Raw genomic sequence first — 19,876 nt, forward strand, 5'->3', positions numbered from 1 at the left:
GGCCACTGACATTTTTTCTCCCCACTCATCCTTTCTGACTGTTTTTCACTAGTTTTGCATTTGGCTAGGGTCAATGTCACTACTGGTAGCATGAGGCGATACCTGGACCCTATAGAAGTTGTGGTCCAACTCCTCCAGTATGGCACATCTATACGTGTCATTGCCAGAAGGTTAGCCTTGTCTCCCTGTACAGTCTCAAGTGCATGGAGGAGACTCCAGGACTCGACGGGCAGTTGCACTAGGAGAGCTGGACAGGGCCATAGAAGGTCCTTAACCTATCATCAGGACCGGGATCTCCTCCTTTGTGCAAGGAGGAACAGGATGAGCACTGCCAGAGACCTACAAAATGAACACCAGCAGGCCACTGGTGTGAATGTCTCTGACCAATCAGAAATAGACTTCATGAGGATGGCCTGAGGGCCTAACATCCTCTAGTGGGCCCTGTGCTCACTGTCTGGCACCATGGAGCTTGACACCAGAATTGGCAGGTCCGCCACTGGCACCCTGTGCTTTTCACAGATGAGAGCGGGGTCACCTTGAGCTCATGTGACAGATGCGAAAGGGTCTGGAGAAGCAGAGGAAACTGTTATGATGCCTGTAACATCACTCAGCATGAACGGTTTGATGGTGGGTCAGTGATGGCATGGGGAGGCATATCCATGGAGGGACTCACAGACCTCTACAGGCTGGACAATGGCACCCTGACTGCCATTAGGTATTGGGATGAAATCCTTGGACCCATTGTCAGAGCCTATGCTGGTGCAGTGGGTCTTTGGTTTCTCCTGGTACACAACAATGCCTGGCCTCATGTGGTGAGAGTATGCAGCCCGTTCCTGGAGGATGAAGGAATTGATACCACTGAATGACCCCCATGCTTGCCTGACCTAAATCCAATAGAACACCTCTGGGACATGTTTCGGTCCATTCAACGCCACCAGGTTGTACCTCAGTCTGTTCAGGAGCTCAGTGATGCCCTGGTCCAAATCTGGGAGGAAATACATCAGAACACCATCCGTCGTCTCATTAGGAGCATGCCCTGACATAGTCAGGCATGCATACAAGCATGTGGGGGCTAAACAAACTACTAGTACCATTAAGTACCATTAACTACCAAAAAGTACCATTTTGAGTTGCTGCAATGAAATTGGACTAACCTGCTGCATAACTGTTTCACTTTTTTTCGGGGGATCTTTGAATGCAGCCCTCTGTAAGTTAACAATTGTCATTTCCATCAAACCGTGTGGTATCCTTTCGTTCCTAACACTTTACCCAGTCCATATCAGTATAAATATCCAGCATGCTATTTTTTCCCATTGAGATCTGATGTTTTCCAAAGCATTCCTTTATTTATTTTTTGAGCAGTGTGTATATATATATATATATATATATATATATATATATATATATATATATACAGTCCAGTCAGGTCCATAATTGTTATTCTGTCCCATTACCTTTGGTTCCTTAAAAAGTGGGAGGCACATATACAAACTGTTGTAATTCCTACACCGTTCACCTGATTTGGATGTAAATACGCTCAAATTAAAGTGTGCAGTTAAAGCACATCTAGTTTGTTTCACTTCAAATCCATTGTGGTGGTGTATAGAGCAAAAAAGATTAGAATTGTGTCTATGTCCCAATGTGTATGGACCTGACTGTATATATATATCTCTATATTGATCTATATAGATATATCTATATAGTTCCAGGGGTAGCCACATCACTTTATATTTAAGGTAAATGCCCAGGTGCTCCCTCACAAAGAAATCCATATAAATCCAAAACTGGTTTAGAGGCACTCACAGGTCTTGCAGCGGAGGAAGATCAAAAACAGCAGTGTTTTTATTGTCAACGTTTCAATGAATCTCAAACCATCTTTCTCAAGACACTACAACATGGAAATAACCAGGCTAATTGTAGGGGTGTGAATAGCACCCAACATAAGACAATAGACAGTGGATGTATTTCTATCTTTGTGCACTGTCTATTTTCCTATGTTGGGAGCTATTTACACTCCTATAATTGTTTACTTTTGGCACATGTGGGGTGCTTGGTCTTGTGTAGTATATTTGTGGCTATCTGGTCATTTTTTCATGTGTTGCTATGTTGCCCTAGCATATTACTTGGTATTTTTCCATGGTACTGTATATGGTACTTCCATTTCTGCAATACATGCACATTTATCCATGTTTTATCCCTTTTTAGATCCTGCAACCACAAATACCTGACATGGCAGAAATGCGAACGATACGCAACTAAATTGTGTCAGCCCTGCCTTGTTGTCTTATGTTAAATTACTGAATCCCTCCCACTGTCCTTATCTCAAAACCTAGGGACTAATTGTTCTGTAGTCCAGTATAAAAAGTAGGAGGGCTAATTACCTTCCTTGAGAAAGCACATGAAGTATGCAGAGGACACAGGAAAGCTCTGAAATTCTGACAAGATCATCCGGTATTTGCACTTTTTGAGCAACTAGAAATTCAAATGCATATTTACAAGATCAAAAGAGAACAAATAAGGACATAAGGCTCCTTTCACACAAGCAGACCCGATCAGACCCTCCATTCTCCTCTATGGAACAGTAACATTTGTTCGTTTACACCGGCTGACATCCAGTCTAATGTGGTCCGCTAAAAACAGACAGATGGTGATCTGTTCCCCATTCATCCAGCGAATCAGGTGGCAGTCGGGTGTAAACGGACAGGCGGTCCATTTGCATCTGACTATAGAGGACAGCAGTCTGTGTCTGTATCAGCTCTGCATAAGTGGAGAGGACATGGACCACCCATCTGCCTGTTTAGAGGGGATCAGCAGACAGATTCTCCACTGAGCAGGCAGACTCCTAGCGGAGTCGGCCTCATGTGGAAGGGGACTATGTGACAAATGGCTGCATAGCAGTGAATCCTCTGATCCTGATTCAACTATTTCTTTCCTGTGTAAGCCCCCCTGGACATGCTCTAGGCCTGTCTATATTGCCTTGCAGGAAATCTGCCTATAAGTCTAGCTGTCCAAACTAGAAAATATTTAGTTGTATCCATTTGCTTACATAATATATGTGATGTAGATCCAACATGATAATTGGCATTATGTACAAGTTTCAGTTTTGCAACTGCCTCTTTTGCCACTTTTTCCTAAAAGAGAAGAACATTTTTGAATAACAGGAAATAGACTTATAATCTCTTCCAATAAATGACAATGGAAGAACAATATTAGTGCTAATATTACTATTAATTTACATTAATCCAAGATAATCAATAAAGTTTTACATATTCCTTTACATTACCACCTGAAGCACATACACTAAGCCAAGATAGCCACTCGAGGTCTAAGCCTAATTTTAAGTAGCAATATCACAATTAGTGATGGGCGAACGGTTTCGGCCGAACATCGGTTCGGGATGTTCACCTGCCGAACTCCCCACAATGCACTGCACGCTACACAGTGAATTCTAAGCCCCAATTGGCTGAAGCAGTGCATTTGACCACTGTCAGCAAGCTTCTCTGCTCACAGCTGAATGAAAACAAAAAGATTGCCGGCAAAGATAATTTTTATTTTTTTTAAACGGCATGGGGTCCCTCCAAAATCCATACCAGACCCTTATCCAAACATGCAGCCTGGCAGGCCAGGAAAGGGGGGATGAGCGAGCGCCCCCTCCTGAACTATATCAGGCCCCATGCCCTCAACATAGGGGCGTGCTTTGGGGTGGGGGGTATGTGGGGAAGAGGCCCTTGTTCCCAGGCTCATGCTGCTGTCTCAGCCTTTGAGGAAGGAGAGTATCTGAAGAGCCGAGACACTCGTGCACATTGCTAGATTGTAATGGATTTCATGTGAGTATTAGGGGGCTATTGCATCCAGAAGATTTTTTTACCTTCATGCATAAAATGTAAAAAACCTTCAGCCTTTTGCACCACGTTAATGACACCCCAAACACAGGCCACAAACGTAATGCTTTTGTACCATGCGATCTGGTTGCAGTGCGGCTCCAAAATTGGTGCATGTACAACTTTGGTGCAATGCGGTGCGATTTGAACCCAATTAAAATGAATAGGCTCAAAATGCACCGCACTGAATTGCATGTGGGTTGAACAGGAATGCAATGTAGTTCCTGTGTGATTCACATGCTGTTCATTGTGTGAACAAAGGCTTAGGCCGCGTACACACGGGTGGACTTTCTGACGGACTTGGTCCGCTGAAACGTGTTTCAGCGGACAATCCGCTCGTGTGTGGGCTTCAGCGGACTTTTTCAGCGGACAGTCTTTCGGAATTTCCGTAATATTGTCCGTCCAAACTTGGTTTCAGCGGACAGTCCGCTCGTGAGTAGGCTAGTTCGACGGACTAAGTATGGCGCATGCTCAGAAAGGATTTACACGGCCGAAGGTTGCATTGCAGTGTATTGGACGTCGTATTTCTAGTCCCGTCGTACGTGCCGTACACGTCATCGCGCAAGCTTTCAGCGGACTGTCTGTTCGTCGTGTGTGGTCAAGTCCGTTCATTCAAAAGTAGGACGGACTGTCTGTTGGATTGTCTGACGGACTTAGTTGGACGGATAGTCCGCCCGTGTGTACGCGGCCTTAGAGTTTAGGTCTGATTTATGGGGTTCATTACCCACGACTCTCCTGTTACTGCACACAGTGATCTTAGATAGTTAGCACATTAAAAAACATATAAATTAGCTTTGAAGTAGGCAAAAAAATTGACTAAAAGACACTGTGAAAGGGATGCCAACAACATGTCACTGGAAATTTCCCTTATTAGCAATAAAATTAGTCAACAATACTTGCCATTTCATCATGATTTTCAGATGGCTCCATTGTAAATCCATAAGGAAGAAGAATCAGTTGTGAATAAGAGTGCATGGTAAGATACATAAGAATATTTGGCTTGTGCTGTTCCACTAAACGGACTAGTGCTTTTGTTTCCAGCTCCGAAGCAGCTGACGGTCCACAGTAAGTTATATCGAAACAGTTTGTTGATGCACCTGTCTCTATATAAATCAGGGAAATAGAATGAATTATGAGTTAATTGAATGGTTAGGATAAAATGAAGAAAACAAAAAAATGAGAAAGAAAGAAGTCATCAGATAAAATAAAAAGTGTAGGATTAAAGGAAATCTGTGCTGGGAGAAACACATGATGATCTCTTCTTCTGAAAATGCTTGTAGCTTGGCTGTCATGCCGAAATAATGGTTTAGATCATTTTTGAGTTAGTGACTCATCCTATTGGATTCTCCGCCAGTTAAGTAGAATTTTTAGAAGGAAGTTTACCTATGTATTTTTCTCATTATGAAGAAATAGGAACTTTTGTTACCAGCCCAAACTTAGAAATCAGAAATATGGCAGATGCCATTGTTGAATTATATTTGAAGGTAGAGGCTTTCAGACTGTCATACTGAACACTGCTGCACTACCAACAGAGTTCCTGCTCAGAACAAGCAGATATTTGACATCTGATAAGGAAATGCTTGTTTATAATCAGTGACTTACCTAGTATTGAGAGATTGGTAAAGATGACAGTTCTGAAAACTTGCACTTTGGAATACAAGTCACCAAAACAAGTGCCTATATTTTTATCTCGGTAAGTATCTTTATAGCAGTATTGCATATGAAAAGTATTTTCATGATAAAAGGGTGTTACATTAAAGAAACACATCTAAAGTTGTTAAAGTTGTTAAGTTGGTTGATGCTACAGTAAGTATAGTTGTCATATGTTGATTTACTCAACCTTCAATATTCTTCATAACACGTAAAGACTTGGATGAACAGAATTAAGAACAGATATACTGTCTATAAAACCTGCCTAACAACTGGTATTCTGTCTTGGCTTGTCTAGCTACTGATAGCCACCAGTAAGACCAATATGAAAGTGAATTATATTACACTGGCAATCCTTATAGCCAGGGGTGTTGCTAGGTCAACAAAAGATCTGAGGCTAGAGGCCATAGCAGTGTAGTAAACAAAGCCATATGCTTGGGTGGGCATACACATGTATATATATATATATATATATATATATATATATATATATATATATATATATAACCCCACAGAGTCTCCCCCTTAAATCAGTGTCCCCAGAGAGCCTCCCCCTTAAATCAGGGTCCCCAGAGATCCTCCTCCTTAAATCAGGGTCCACAGAGAGCCTCCCCTCCCCTTGGGAACTCCCGCAGAGACTCAGGGCTATGGGTCCCAGATTCGGGGCTATAGCCCCAAAAGCCACCCCCTAGTAACGCCACTGCTTATAGCACTTATTCTTTACATTACTTTTCCATGTGTTGTTTATATTATTAACATACATTTTTTTTTTAAATGTATCTTTCTGTCTTCTCCTTCTCCAACATGCATTTAAATTTTCTTGAAGTACAATATCCACAGACACAATCTTACTTTTTGTTGCAGGAACCTCTTTTTCCAGGACCTAAAGTAGACTAATGTTCTGATCTCCACACAACTCCTTCCTAATCGTGAGTTTGGTACCTGTCCCTTCTTCAGAGATATCATTCGATGAAACAAAATGCAAACACTACTGTCTTGCATAGTAATAGCAATTCATATCACCAAAGAAAAATGGGTGCTGAACTCATACCCCCAAAAGATTTGAGAGCAATTGTCAAAAGGCCAAATACAGCCGGGAGAATGATAGGAGAAGGCATCTAGGAAGGAACTCGGGGCATTGAACTGCCTCTGGTTCAGGAGGCTCCTGTAACATAAAGTAAAACCTTATCTGTGGATATTGTACTGCCAGAGATTTCGAAGGCATGTTGGAGAAGAGGCAGATGGAAAGATACATTAATGTTAATGTTAACATTTTCAACAGCCCTGGGAAAAGTAGAGTGGGGGGTGAGCGCAATAACGATTGTCTACTGTATGTAATATAACATATACTGAATAGGCATTATAAAAAGGAAGTGCCATATTCTACATTTTCCCTGGGAAGGTGGTGCACTTTATTGTATCTTTTGTTTTTTGTGTTCTTGCCATTTCAGGTTGCCACATAATGCCAGCTCCATCACTTGGGATTTGGTGCTTTCAGAGCTTATGCCTTGGTAAAAGTCTTTTTTAGCATGCTGGTCAGCTCTGAGCTGGGTTTAGCTGCGAGCACCTCTGAGAAGAGGTAAAAAATAGGGAATATGATCATTCAGTATAAATGTAAGGTGTGGGCCATATAGAAAATGCAGCAGAAAGCTGTTTAGGTTAAAGCCTTTACAAAAGACATGAGGGCTTTACTTGTGATTAAAAAAAGTTTAACCTCTGCATAAAGAAAAGGGTTATTTACTGTAAGAGCATTAAAGACGTACTCCAGGAAAAACACCTTTTTAAAATGCACTGGCACACCAGGAATAAGGTGCAACGAGGTGTATGCTACCTCTTGGAGCTCTCTTTTTTTTATTATTTACTGTTTTACTGGGCACTGATACTACAGCTATAACTATACATTTGGCCCTCCAACATTCCAGCTATGGATGTCATACCCAGCAGCTGTAGCATTGTTTGCAGCTGCACTGTCCACCTTTGCCATAGCACAGAATGCTTTGCATTCTATGAAGCCATTCACAAAACCAAAACTTTTTGCAAATGAGCAGGGGAGAGCAGGGGTGGGAAGAGCAGACGCTGTGTGGGAGAGCTGTATCTATAATACTTGAAACGGTAGATTGTAAACAAGAGATCCAGGAGGTGGCATACACCACCTTGCTCTTAACTCATTGTATGCCATTTTGAAATGCTAATTTCTTTCCCGGAGTTCTTCTAAGGAAAGGGTTCAAGCAGGTTCAGTAGATTGCTTAAAGCGAAGTTCAGCTGTTGACTTTTAAAATAAGGATGCTTACCTGTCCAGGGTGCCCGCAATGTCCTCACCTGAAGTCGACCCGGGTGGAGGCACAGGCATCTTAAGTAAGGGAATTAGGAAGTGAAGCCTTGTGGCTTCACAACCTGGTTCCTTACTATGCATGCACAAGTCACACTGCGTTTTCTGAGTGGTCCCTGCTGTCTTCTGGGACCTGTGTGTCTCCCAGAAGACAGCGGGGGGATGGAGGAGGGGCCTTACCTGGTGTAGATCTCCGGAGATAGTGAGGCGATATTTTGCTGGAGGTGGGAACAAATACCTGTATTAGACAGGTGTCTACTCCCCCCTTAAAAGTGCCAAATGTGACACCGGAGGGGGGGAGGAATCCGGAACAGCGAAAGTTCCATTTTTGGGTGGAACTCTACTTTAAGAATTTTTTTTCCCATGTTAAAGTAAATTGAACTTGCTAAAGTGTACCTAAACTCCAAAACCATTTTTTTATTATTGTAGTTTACCAGTTCTTAAATATTGTGGCTGCATTCGTTAATTATTTTTGCAGGCTTTTTTTCCTTTATTTCCATCTGGTAATCCTTAAAAAAACACACGTCCTGTCCCTTGTTGTGTGCTTTTTTTCTGCACTGTATCTATGAAGATAGCCATTGTTGTCATACAGACTAAACTTCAAACACATCTTGCTATTGTTCATTAACATTACATAGTTTAATTGGACTAATAGTTTTTTTTAACACATAAGGTTCTTTGTGTTTTCTTTCAGCTCCTGGGAAATTACACGCATTCTACATTTCTCGCTAGAAATGTTTGTTAATTTTTTTCCCGAAACCTCTCCTTTAAGGCTGTGCCCTAATGACATAGTTTAACCTATCGGGAATAGGGATGAATGAATCTACCTGGGTTAGGATTTCAAACAGTTTGGAGTATCTTCCTTTAAATTTGAAGTTCACGCTCTTTGCACTGAACCCCACTGAAGCCTATGGATGGGGAGGATCCCTGTTATTCAATAATCTCCATTTACTAGACTAATCTGCAAACAAATGTCAAACATAAGGCACTGGAGGCCAGGTATTGCCATGGGCTACTTGTACCAATTCTAACATTAGAAAAAATGTAACGCACCTAATGCTATGGAATTACTAAAGGCAAATAGACTGTGCACTTTACAAAGTGCAGTTCCACTCTGCAAGTGCAGTTGCTCCAGAGCTTAGTAAATGAGCAGAAGCTCCGCTGACTTCCATCATCCAATCATGTGCAAGCAAAATAGCTGTTTTTTTTTATTTCTTTGTACGTGATTGGGTACTCTTTGCAAAGTGAAGCCTTATGTAATTTACTAAGCTCTCTAGAGCAACTGCACTTGCAGAGGCAACAGCCTTTAGTAAATCAACCCCTATGGCTGCTCTGAGCTCACTCTTTTATAAAAATGGGGTTGGAGTATCCATCTCTTCAAAACATTGTCGACGTGATTGTGAACTGGGGTTGTATGCATTACATTACATTACAGTTTTTTTTCTTATTTTGCTGAAAACCTCCAAACTTTCTGGCCACATATTTATGAATCCTGGAGATTCATCATAAGCACAAGTTAGTGGTGAACCCAAACTTTATCACTATTCAAGAACCACACAGAGTATTTCTCAAACTCTGGTGCAGAAGTCAAGACTGCCAAGTGGTATTCTGGTTATGGAGTGGGGAGCTGTTACTGAAAGTTCAACTTAAAACAACTTTAAACAAGTGACTGAATACAGGCATACCCCACTTTTAAAAGTACGCAATGGGGTTTATTTACTATAGCTGGAAAGTGCAAAATCAGGCTCACTTCTGCATAGAAACCAATGAGCTTCCAGGTTTTATTACCAAAGCTTAATTGAACAAGCTGGGGTTAGAAGCTCATTGGTTTCTATACAGAAGCGAGCCTGATTTTGTATTTTCCAACTTTAGTAAATAAACCCCATTGCGTACTTAAAAGTGGGGTATGCCTGTAACACTCTTTCTGCAAGTGATCACAAAAAGATTTTTTTCCAAGTAAAAATGGCTACACAACATTTCTTAGGGCATCTTATAGGAACAGAAGGCACAGAAGTAGTAGCATCATTTATATGTTTAACACAAGCAAAATGCATTGAACATTGAGGGAGATTTACTAAAACTGGTTCACACAGAATCTGGTGCAGCTATGCATAGTAACTAATCAGCATCTAACTTCAGCTTGTTCAATTAAGCTTTGACAATGCAACCTAGAACCTGATTGATTACTATGCAGAGCTGCACCACATTTTGTGTGGACCAGTTTTAGTAAATCCCCCCACAGTTGTACAATTTGATAAAGAGGATTAGGAATGACATTTACTATACATGTGCACATTCTCATGTCCATGAAAGCTTGCAGTGCAATCAACAAAGTTATTTAACCCATGTTCTTCTTCATTTCATTTAGTAACTCAGGCCCTCCTGCTCTAATCCCTGAGTAATACAGAATGTAACAACTTGTACTTACCACACCATTTTACATCAAAATTACGGTTCAGATCCACTCCAAAACAAGTCCCATTTTGTGGTGAGCGGTTCATTCTCCAGAGACGTTCCTGATATTAAAGATGACATATACAGTAGGTATTCATATTTTCACTTAGTAGCATAACATAAAAGCCTGATCGAACCCCCACTATCTATTACTGTGATAAAGTCCAATTGCATACACACCAATACATATGAAGATTTTGTTCTCTTTTTTTTTTTACGCTACCAACTATTGCAGGAAGGGTTAACATACCCTGTGCTGTCAGCACATAGAAGATTGGATAGCTGTTCTCTAATAGAAAACATCAGCCCAACTCTCCAGCAGTCTCACAAGCCTTCCTCAACGCTACTCCAGTCAACAGCACTGCTCAGGGAGCAAGACCGTCAATAAAAGATGTTTAAACCAGAAAAAAAAAAATCCTCGGTCTCTCAGCAAAATTACAGATTGAATGTAATAATTGACTTAACTTTTATTTATTTACTTAATCTTTTCAAAATTATTGATGAAAATTCTTATGAATAGGAATGATTATAACCCATTTCAGCTCCAAGAGGATTTACCCCCTTCCTAACCAATCCCTTATTTTTGCGATATGCACTGCGTCACTTTAATTGACAATTGCGTGGTTGTGCAACGTTGTTCCCAAACAAAATTGCCTTACTTATTTTCTCACAAATAGAGCTTTCTTTTGGTGGTATTTGATCATCTCTGTGATTTTTTTCTTTTGCGCTATAAACAAAAAAAGAGCGATATTTAAAAAAAAAAACTATATTTTTTACCTTTTCTATAATAAATATCCCCAAAAATATATAAAAAAACAAATTTCTTCCACAGTTTAGGCCATGTATTCTTCTACATATTTTTGGTAAAGAAAAAATCAAAATAAGCATATATTAATTGGTTTGCGCAAAGGTTATCTCATCTAACAAATAGGAGATAGATTTACAGCATTTTTATTAATAATATTTTTTTATTAGTAATGGCGGCGATCTGCGATTTTTACTGTGACTGCAACATTGCAGCGGACAGATCGGACACTGTTGACACTATTTTGGGACCATTGGCATTTATACAGCGATCAGTGCTATAAAAATCCACTGATTACTGTGTAAATGTCACTGGCAGGGAAGGGGTTAAACACTAGGGGGGAAATCAAGGGGTTAACTGTGTTCCCTCAGCATGTTCTAACTGTAGGGGGGATGGGCTGATTAGAACATGACAGAGATCACTGCTCTCGATCACTGGGAGCAGTAGATCCATGTCATGTTGCTAGGCAGAACAGAGAAATGCCTTGTTTACATGTTCTGCCTCTCTTTGCCACGATTGCGGGCACTGGCAGACATCTAGTCCCAGGACCCGTGGGCATGCTCCCGTGGCGTGTGGCTGGCATTCACCAGCTAGCCGCAGATGACGCAGGGACTTACAGGTATGTTGTTTTGCGCACCAGTGACACTTTGCCGACATATATTGGCGTGAGTTAGTCAGCAAGTGGTTAAAAAAAAATAGTTTCTGTGTAAAATGGTTATAAAATTTTAATGTGAAGTGAACAGCCTCATATGACACGCAGAGATGAAACAAATCTCACAAATCTCTACATAAGTTTTACAAGTATATCTGCAGTCTTTCCCTTTCTATATTCTTTTGACTCCTTTCACACTGGGGTGGGGTTCAGGTGCTTTATCGCTAGAAATAGCCCCTGCTAAGTGCCAAAAGACTGCCTATCATTCACTGCAGTGTGACTTTTCAAACTCGGGATGTGCGCTTGCAGGACGTTACCAAAAGTCCTGCAAGCAGCATCTTTGGAGCAGGTTGGGAGTGCTGTATTTAGAGCTCCCAAACGCCCTACCCATTCCAATGAATGGGCAGCACTTCCAAAGAGCCTTAAAAATGCAATGAAAGTGCCTCAAAACTGGAGTTAACACTTTTTTGGGGGTTAAAACCACCCCGCTATCAGGCAAAAAGTGCCGCTAAAACAAGAGGCGCTTTAGCACTAACGCTGGGCTCTGTCAGTGTGAAAAGGGTCTTAGAAAGTGCACATATTGTTACAAATGTTTCTTCCTCTTGCAGCAGTAGGATGAGAGCTGATTGGAGGAAAGGCATACACCCCCACTCCACATAGGCAGAGGAATGGAGAAACTTGCAGAGCTGTGCTGTGAATAGATAAGCTCTCTGCTAATCTCACTCTAATCACACTCCCGACACAAATTTCCAGCTGCTTTTATCTTGTGTCTTGGAGAGCTTGTCAGAAGTTATCATGCTGATAATGGAGAAAGGGAGCAGCAGAAAGCAATGACCCTTAGGGCTTTGGAGAGAGATAAGTAAACACTACAGATAGTTGTTCCTAGGTCAGATTTTATGAGTGGAGTGTACATCCACTTTAAATCATTCCCTGCATTAATGTTAAAAACATCTCTCTGTCATTTACTCCACCATCCCTACACACTTACCTGACTCTTTTCATCGATCCAGCGCTGTTCCAAAAAAGATTAATTCCCTATGCGGCTGATATCTAGTAGTTATTAAAAGAGTTCTTAAAGTGTTACTAAACCCAGGATCCTACATTCACTATATCTGGTCCCTGGCAGTATACAGAACATGGAAATGCAATTTTTTTAGTAAATATAAACTGCTCAATACCCTTTCTCATCAGCAGTTAGAGCAGTCTTGTGACTTCTATCAGGGTCCAGTCAAGCACTGGTTAAAGCTTGTAGGAGGAGTTTTTTGACTGTCCTATGAGACTGCAAGACCCCTGACTCTCTGTCTGGACAGTGCTGATTGGCCCTGTGCTAATCACATGCACTAAGAAAAAAAACCTCTCTAGCAATACACACCAAACCAAGCATGTGCAGCCTGACTCCATAGGCTCTGGGTTATCAGGAAATGATCAAGGGACAGTAGAAGGAGGGGAGGATCTGTGCATACAAAATTAAACAACCTTTTTACACAATGTGGAGGATTAGCCCTTTGGTTTCCACAGTGAGTATCAAGCATGCTTTACTGCATATACTGACTGATTTTACTGTTGTGGGTTAAGTAACACTTTAAGAGGGGACACTTGTGCTGTTCAGAGTGGGGAGGAAAGGCGCCTTTACCCTCTTGCGGGTGTGTGGGTCTGGCTATACTGGCAAACTCCTAAAACCAGAAATAATTAATGTTCATTTGTGAGATCTCTTTACCCTTTGAGGAGTACTAACCCCCTTTTGATGAATATATCACATGAGTACTACTCTAGAGAGACACATAATACTTCTGGTATTTAGTTCTGGTAATTTGTTAAAATTCCGTGGTATATTTTTCCCTGATCTATGCCCTATACGCTGTTCACACAATCAATACTCACTGGACTCACTTGTGATTGTGGTCTATGTGGAGGCTGCATACGCCTTTTCGTCCATCCCTTCACATGGAAGAGTTATATACAGGGCCATCTTTAAGGCAGGGCAAAAGGGGCAGCTGTCCTGGGCCCTGTCATTGTTGTGGGGCCCAAAGCAGCTGCCTCATACTTGCCAACTATCCCAGTGTAAATTCCCTTGTCGCTTGAAGTTTTAGTCCTGTACTGTGTCCTGATATCTCAGTGTGAAGTGATGGTACTAATGCTGCCCAGCTCTACCTTATTGTTGTATACAGATGACTCACCTGCAGACCTTGTGTTTACATGTAAATAACCGGCATTCATATGTAAATATTGGCAGGATTACTAAGTAAATAGATGCGGCTGGCAGCATTGATATGTAAATAAAGGTGGCATTCATATGTGTATCATGCTCCCCTGCAGTGAGGAGATGATGTATTGTAACCTCTAAAAACCAATCAGTGAACAGTATTACTTAACAGTAATCTCTAGCAACCAATTAACAAGCAAAAAACATTTGCTGTAACCTCTAGCAACTAATCAGTGAGCCGTAATGTGTGCTGTAACCTCTAGCAACCAGACATTAAGCAGTAATGATATGCTGTAACCACTGGCAACCAATCACAATTGCTGCCTGATCTGATACAGTAAACTGATTTTAAGTCTAGCTGCTATTTATTGTATGTCTCAGAGCAGGTTGAGAGCAAAATTGCATGGGCGGAGGGGGCAAGAAATTTTTTGCCCAGGGTCTAATCAATATTAAAGATGGCCCTGATCATATACATATATATCTTGACCATTTACTAAATTTTTAATCTGGTCCCTGGCAGGATTGCTGTTTTCAGTAGTAATCTGTGATATGTGAGTCAAGGTCTATCCAGTATGTCTTGAGGAAGCTACTTAATTGTGAAATACATTGAAAAGCAAGCATGGAGGCAGTGTTGGATCATATCTTTCTATACAGATACAATCTTCTATATGTATTTCACGAGTACTTACTCATATATGAAAGGATCCAACCTTCATGTTTGCCTTATTGGGTATCTGTTGACCTTGTCAAATAATAGAGTGTTGTCTTAATGTGTATATGTTTTTTTATTATTTTGTAATAAAGTATATCATTTTATACATATTTTGCCTCGTGATGTGCCTACAAAGTCCGCTGTTTCTTTGAGATATATTCGAATTCCTTACATATACATATTGGATGTTGGCATAGTGGGGGTCCTCCCTTTCTATGTAACATTTCAAGAGCTCTTTCTAGCGTTTGATCTACAAATCTTTATATTTAATTCAATAACTAAAAAATGAACATCAAGCTTGTACAAATATAAAAGTTATATAGAAATGACTTTAAAGTAACTCTGTCCTTTCCCATGCAGGGCTAATTAGGAAGTTCACTCTTATGGCCCATATACACAATAGGATTTTCCGACCCAAAATGTTTGATGGGAGATTGTTGTCGGAAATTCCGACTGTGTGTAGGGTCCATTGGACATTTTCCATCGGAATTTCCATCACACAAATTTTGAGATCTGGATCTCAAATTTACCAACAACAAAATCCGTTGTTATAAATTCCGATCGTGTGTACACAATTCCGACGTGCAAAGTTCCGCGCATGCACGGAATCAAACAGAAGAGCCGCACTGGCTATTGAACTTAATTTTTCTTGGCTTAACGTATGTGTTGTACGTCACCGCGTTCTTGACATTCGGAATTTCCGACAAGATTTGTGTGACCGTGTGTATGCAAGACACGTTTGAGCCAACATCCGTCAGAAAAGAAAAACACATGGATTTTGTTTCGGAAAATCCTATCGTGTGTACAGGGCATAATATTGCCTCCCCATTAGCACATACTTAACTTCTTTGTACTCCCCCACTACTCTGCTCGGCTTCTGAGAGTTAGTCAGTATTAGGGATGAGCCGAACACCCCCCGGTTTGGTTCGCACTAGAACATTGGAACGGACTGAAAATTTGTATGAACTTTAGAACCCTATTAAAGTCTATAGGACTCGACGTTTGAAATCAAAAGTGCTAATTTTAAAGGCTAATATGCAAGCTATGCAACAGACAACACCAGCAATAAGGGGTATCTTCAGGTGTATACTGTGCTGGAGGCACACAACACCCACTTTAACTCCTGCAGACACCTGTATTAGAGAACACCAGCAATAAAGGGTAGATACAGGTGTATACTGTGCTGTGCTGGAGGCACACAACACCCACTAACTCCTGCAGATGCCTGTATTAGAGAACACCAGCAATAAAGGGTAGATACAGGTGTATACTGCGCTGGAGGCACACAACACCCACTAACTCCTGCAGATGGCTGTATTAGAGAGCAACAGCAATAAAGGGTAGATACAGGTGTATACTGTGCTGGAGGCACACAAAACCCACTAACTCCTGCAGATGGCTGTATTAGAGAGCAACATCAATAAAGGGTAGATACAGGTGTATACTGCGTTGCGATGGCGGCCTTATATAGTATGGGGCGTGTACTAAACCCCCTGAGCTATAATTGGCCACAGGCACCCTGCCTGTGGCCAATCATGGCTCTCCTCACTGCCGGCGCTGTGATTGGCCAAGCTTGCGGGGTCACAGTGCATGTTTGGCCAACCATGAGCCAGTAATGCACTGTGATGGCGTAATGCATTGTGGGCCAGTCGTGCCACACGAATTTGGTGCGAACGGTCCTCAAAGTTCTGAATTCGCCGAACAGACGAACGGCCGATGTTCAAGTCGAACATGCTTTGAATCGAACACCGAGCTCATCCCCAGCCAGTATATTCAGAGCTTGCACTGATTTGAGTACTCTAAGACCTTTTTCACACTGAGGCACTTTTCAGACGCTTTTTTAGGCGCTTTCACGCTCATGAAAACTTATTTCCATTAAAATCAATGAACGCTTTCACACTGGGGCAGTTCGCTGGCAGGGCTGTGAAAAACTCTCCTCTCCATTGAAATGAATGGAAAGCGCTTCAAAAGCACCTGAAAAGCTCTTCAAAAGCGCTCAGTGTTTTTACTGGCAGTTTAGAAGCTCAGTGTGAAAGTGGCCTAACTGTCATAATGTGAAAGTGGTGCACCAATCATTAAGCTTTAGTGCAGTTACATGAGAAGAAGGGAAGTGAGTCACATGCTTCTCCATACCTGAAAATATTAGGTACTTTCTTAGCTCCTGGTAGCTGGACAGAGGCAGGGGAGCAAACAATGATAAGTATGGGCTGCAAGGAAAGGGGCATTAAAACAAACCTATTGCTTTGCGCTGCATGGGCAAAGCATAGGCTTGGTAAAAAGGTAATATTACAATACTAATTCAATATTAATTTTACTATACTTTTAAGTTTACATAGTCAAGAAATGTCTGTCATCCAACAATTGCAATTTAAGTATAGAAGATTAAATGTCTGATGTTGACAATCTCGAAATACCATTGTAAAGCAAAATGACGGCCTGTGCTTATAACATTTTGGTTGATCACCTATTTTACTCTAAATCAATAAAAATAATGGTAATAAGATCAGAATTATTCAGCAAAGCATAATACAATAAAGATAATATAAAAAATTCTGTAAATATTAGTGCCAATCTCATAGTTTTACATTCCTTGAAACTGAAAGATGATTCCTTATGGATGTTAACTGTTAACTGCACAGTCTTTCTCATTGGGCAAATAAAAGCAAACATGGAGAATGATCTTACATCTGTCCAGCTGTAAATATAGCCATCAACATTTAGAACAGGTATGATGTAGAAATCAACTTGTTTGAGAAGCTTGTTCAGTAGTGCATCACTCTTGTACCTTGCAAGAATCTGGAGAAATAGAAGAGTTAGATAGTGCCTCGTTGGCTGCCTCTAGTAACCATCATTTTTAATAGACAATCGTGAATCTAGGCAGTGCCAGGTAGAAACTGGCTAAATAGGAAAGGATGGAATGAAGCCTGTGGAATTGACAATAGTTTCTTATCCTCAAGAGTCAAGGATCCAAAAGCAATCCATCATTTTTGGAATATCGCCATCAGGTGCTCATTAACCACTTTCAGACCGGACCATTTTGCTGGTAAATGACCAGAGGTCTTTTTACACTTTGGCACTGCGCTGCTTTAACTGGTAATTGCGCGGTCATGCAATGTTGTACCCAAACAAAATTTGCGTCCTTTTCTTCCCACAAATAGAGCTTTCTTTTGATGGTATTTGATTGCCTCTGCGATTTTTATTGTTTGCGATATAAACGTAAAAAGACCGCAAATTTTGAAAAAAAATGATATTTTCTAATTTTTGTTATTAGAAAAATCCAATAAACTCAATTTTAGTCATACATTTCGGCCAAAATGTATTCAGCCACATGTCTTTGGTAAAAAAAAAGTCAATAATTGTATATTTATTGGTTTGCGCAAAAGTTGTCACATCTACAAACTAAGGTACGTTTTCTGGAATTTACGCAGCTTTTAGTTTACGACTGCCTATCTCATTTCTTGAGGTGCTAAAATGGCAGGGCAGTACAAAACCCCCCCAAATGACCCCATTTTGGAAAGTAGACCCCCTAAGGAAATTGATAAGAGGCATGTTGAGCCCATTGAATATTTTATTTTTTTGCCTCAAGCGATTGAATAATGACAAAAAAAAAATTTTTTTTTTTTTTTTACACAAAGTTGTCACTAAATGATATATTGCTCACACATGCTATGGGCGTATGTGAAATGACACCCCAAAATAAATTCTGCTGCTTCTCCTGAGTACGGGGATACCACATATGTGGGACTTTTTGGGAGCCTAGCCGCGTACGGGGCCCCGAAAACCAAGCACCGCCTTCAGGCTTTCTAAGGGCGTAAATTTTTGAGTTCACTTCTCACTACCTATTACAGTTTTGAAGGCCATAAAATGCCAAGATGGCACAAAACCCCCACAAATGACCCCATTTTAGAAAGTAGACACCCCAAGCTATTTGCTGAGAGGCATGTTGAGTTCATGGAATATTTTATATTTTGCCACAAGTTGCGGGAAAATTACAAACTTTTTTTTTTTTTTTTTTTTTTCACAAAGTTGTCACTAAATGATATATTGCTCACACATGCCATGGGCATATGTGAAATGACACCCCAAAATAAATTCTGCTGCTTCTCCTGAGTACGGGGATACCACATATGTGGGACTTTTTGGGAGCCTAGCCGCGTACGGGGCCCCGAAAACCAAGCACCGCCTTCAGGCTTTCTAAGGGCGTAAATTTTTGAGTTCACTTCTCACTACCTATTACAGTTTTGAAGGCCATAAAATGCCAAGATGGCACAAAACCCCCACAAATGACCCCATTTTAGAAAGTAGACACCCCAAGCTATTTGCTGAGAGGCATGTTGAGTCCATGGAATATTTTATATTTTGCCACAAGTTGCGGGAAAATTACAAACTTTTTTTTTTTTTTTTTTCTCACAAAGTTGTCACTAAATGATATATTGCTCACGCATGCCATGGGCATATGTGAAATGACACCCCAAAATAAATTCTGCTGCTTCTCCTGAGTACGGGGATACCACATATGTGGGACTTTTTGGGAGCCTAGCCGCGTACGGGGCCCCGAAAACCAAGCACCGCCTTCAGGCTTTCTAAGGGCGTTACAGTTTTGAAGGCCATAAAATGCCAAGATGGCACAAACCCCCCCCAAATGACCCCATTTTGGAAAGTAGACACCCCTAAATTTAGGGGTACACTAGTGAGACTAGGTAATAAATGGCGGGTGCCCTGAAACTATAAAAAAATAACTAACCAACCAGCGTCACCTGTAACAGTTATATGGTGATCACTGGTGAAAGGGTTAACTAGGGGGCAATCAGGGGGCTTTATGCGGTAGTATATGGGGGTCCCTGGCGCTATAAAAAGCTGCGGCGAACCTAAATACCTACCTGCCTAACTAGCGTCACCTGTGACACTAATACAGCGATCAGAAAAACGATCGCTTATTAGGCTGGGTTCACACTGGAGCGATGCGGGAACGCCACGAATGCGCGGCGGGTTCCCGCATCGCATGCCTCCCGGCGGCAGTTCACACTGCCCTATGCGAACTGCTGGGAGTGTCAGTGAAATGTTACTGACACCCCCAGATCAGTTCGCATATCGCAGTGCGATCTGCAAACTCGGATCGCATGGTGTGAACACCCATGCGATCCGATTCTGCTGCGGGCCAAAAAAAGGGTCCCGTGCGAATTTGCGGCG

General features: G+C 41.3%; 1 protein-coding gene across 1 annotated transcript in view; it reads right to left on the bottom strand.

Annotated features, from left to right (window-relative positions):
• LOC143924257 (carboxypeptidase O-like) overlaps positions 1 to 19,876 on the bottom strand; it is a 71,201-nt gene that overhangs the window by 3,576 nt on the left and 47,749 nt on the right. Inside the window, exons 7-10 of the mRNA XM_077448464.1 lie at positions 17,372 to 17,482; positions 10,289 to 10,376; positions 4,782 to 4,984; positions 3,047 to 3,131 (exon numbers count right to left, since the gene is read on the bottom strand). Of these exons, the coding sequence (XP_077304590.1) occupies positions 3,047 to 3,131; positions 4,782 to 4,984; positions 10,289 to 10,376; positions 17,372 to 17,482 (487 nt within the window). The remainder of the gene's footprint in view (positions 1 to 3,046; positions 3,132 to 4,781; positions 4,985 to 10,288; positions 10,377 to 17,371; positions 17,483 to 19,876) is intronic.

The sequence above is a fragment of the Lithobates pipiens genome, unplaced genomic scaffold, assembly GCF_037356315.1.
Source record: "Lithobates pipiens isolate NorthernLeopardFrog02 unplaced genomic scaffold, aLitPip1_a1.2 Scaffold_22, whole genome shotgun sequence".
Taxonomy (NCBI): domain Eukaryota; kingdom Metazoa; phylum Chordata; class Amphibia; order Anura; family Ranidae; genus Lithobates; species Lithobates pipiens.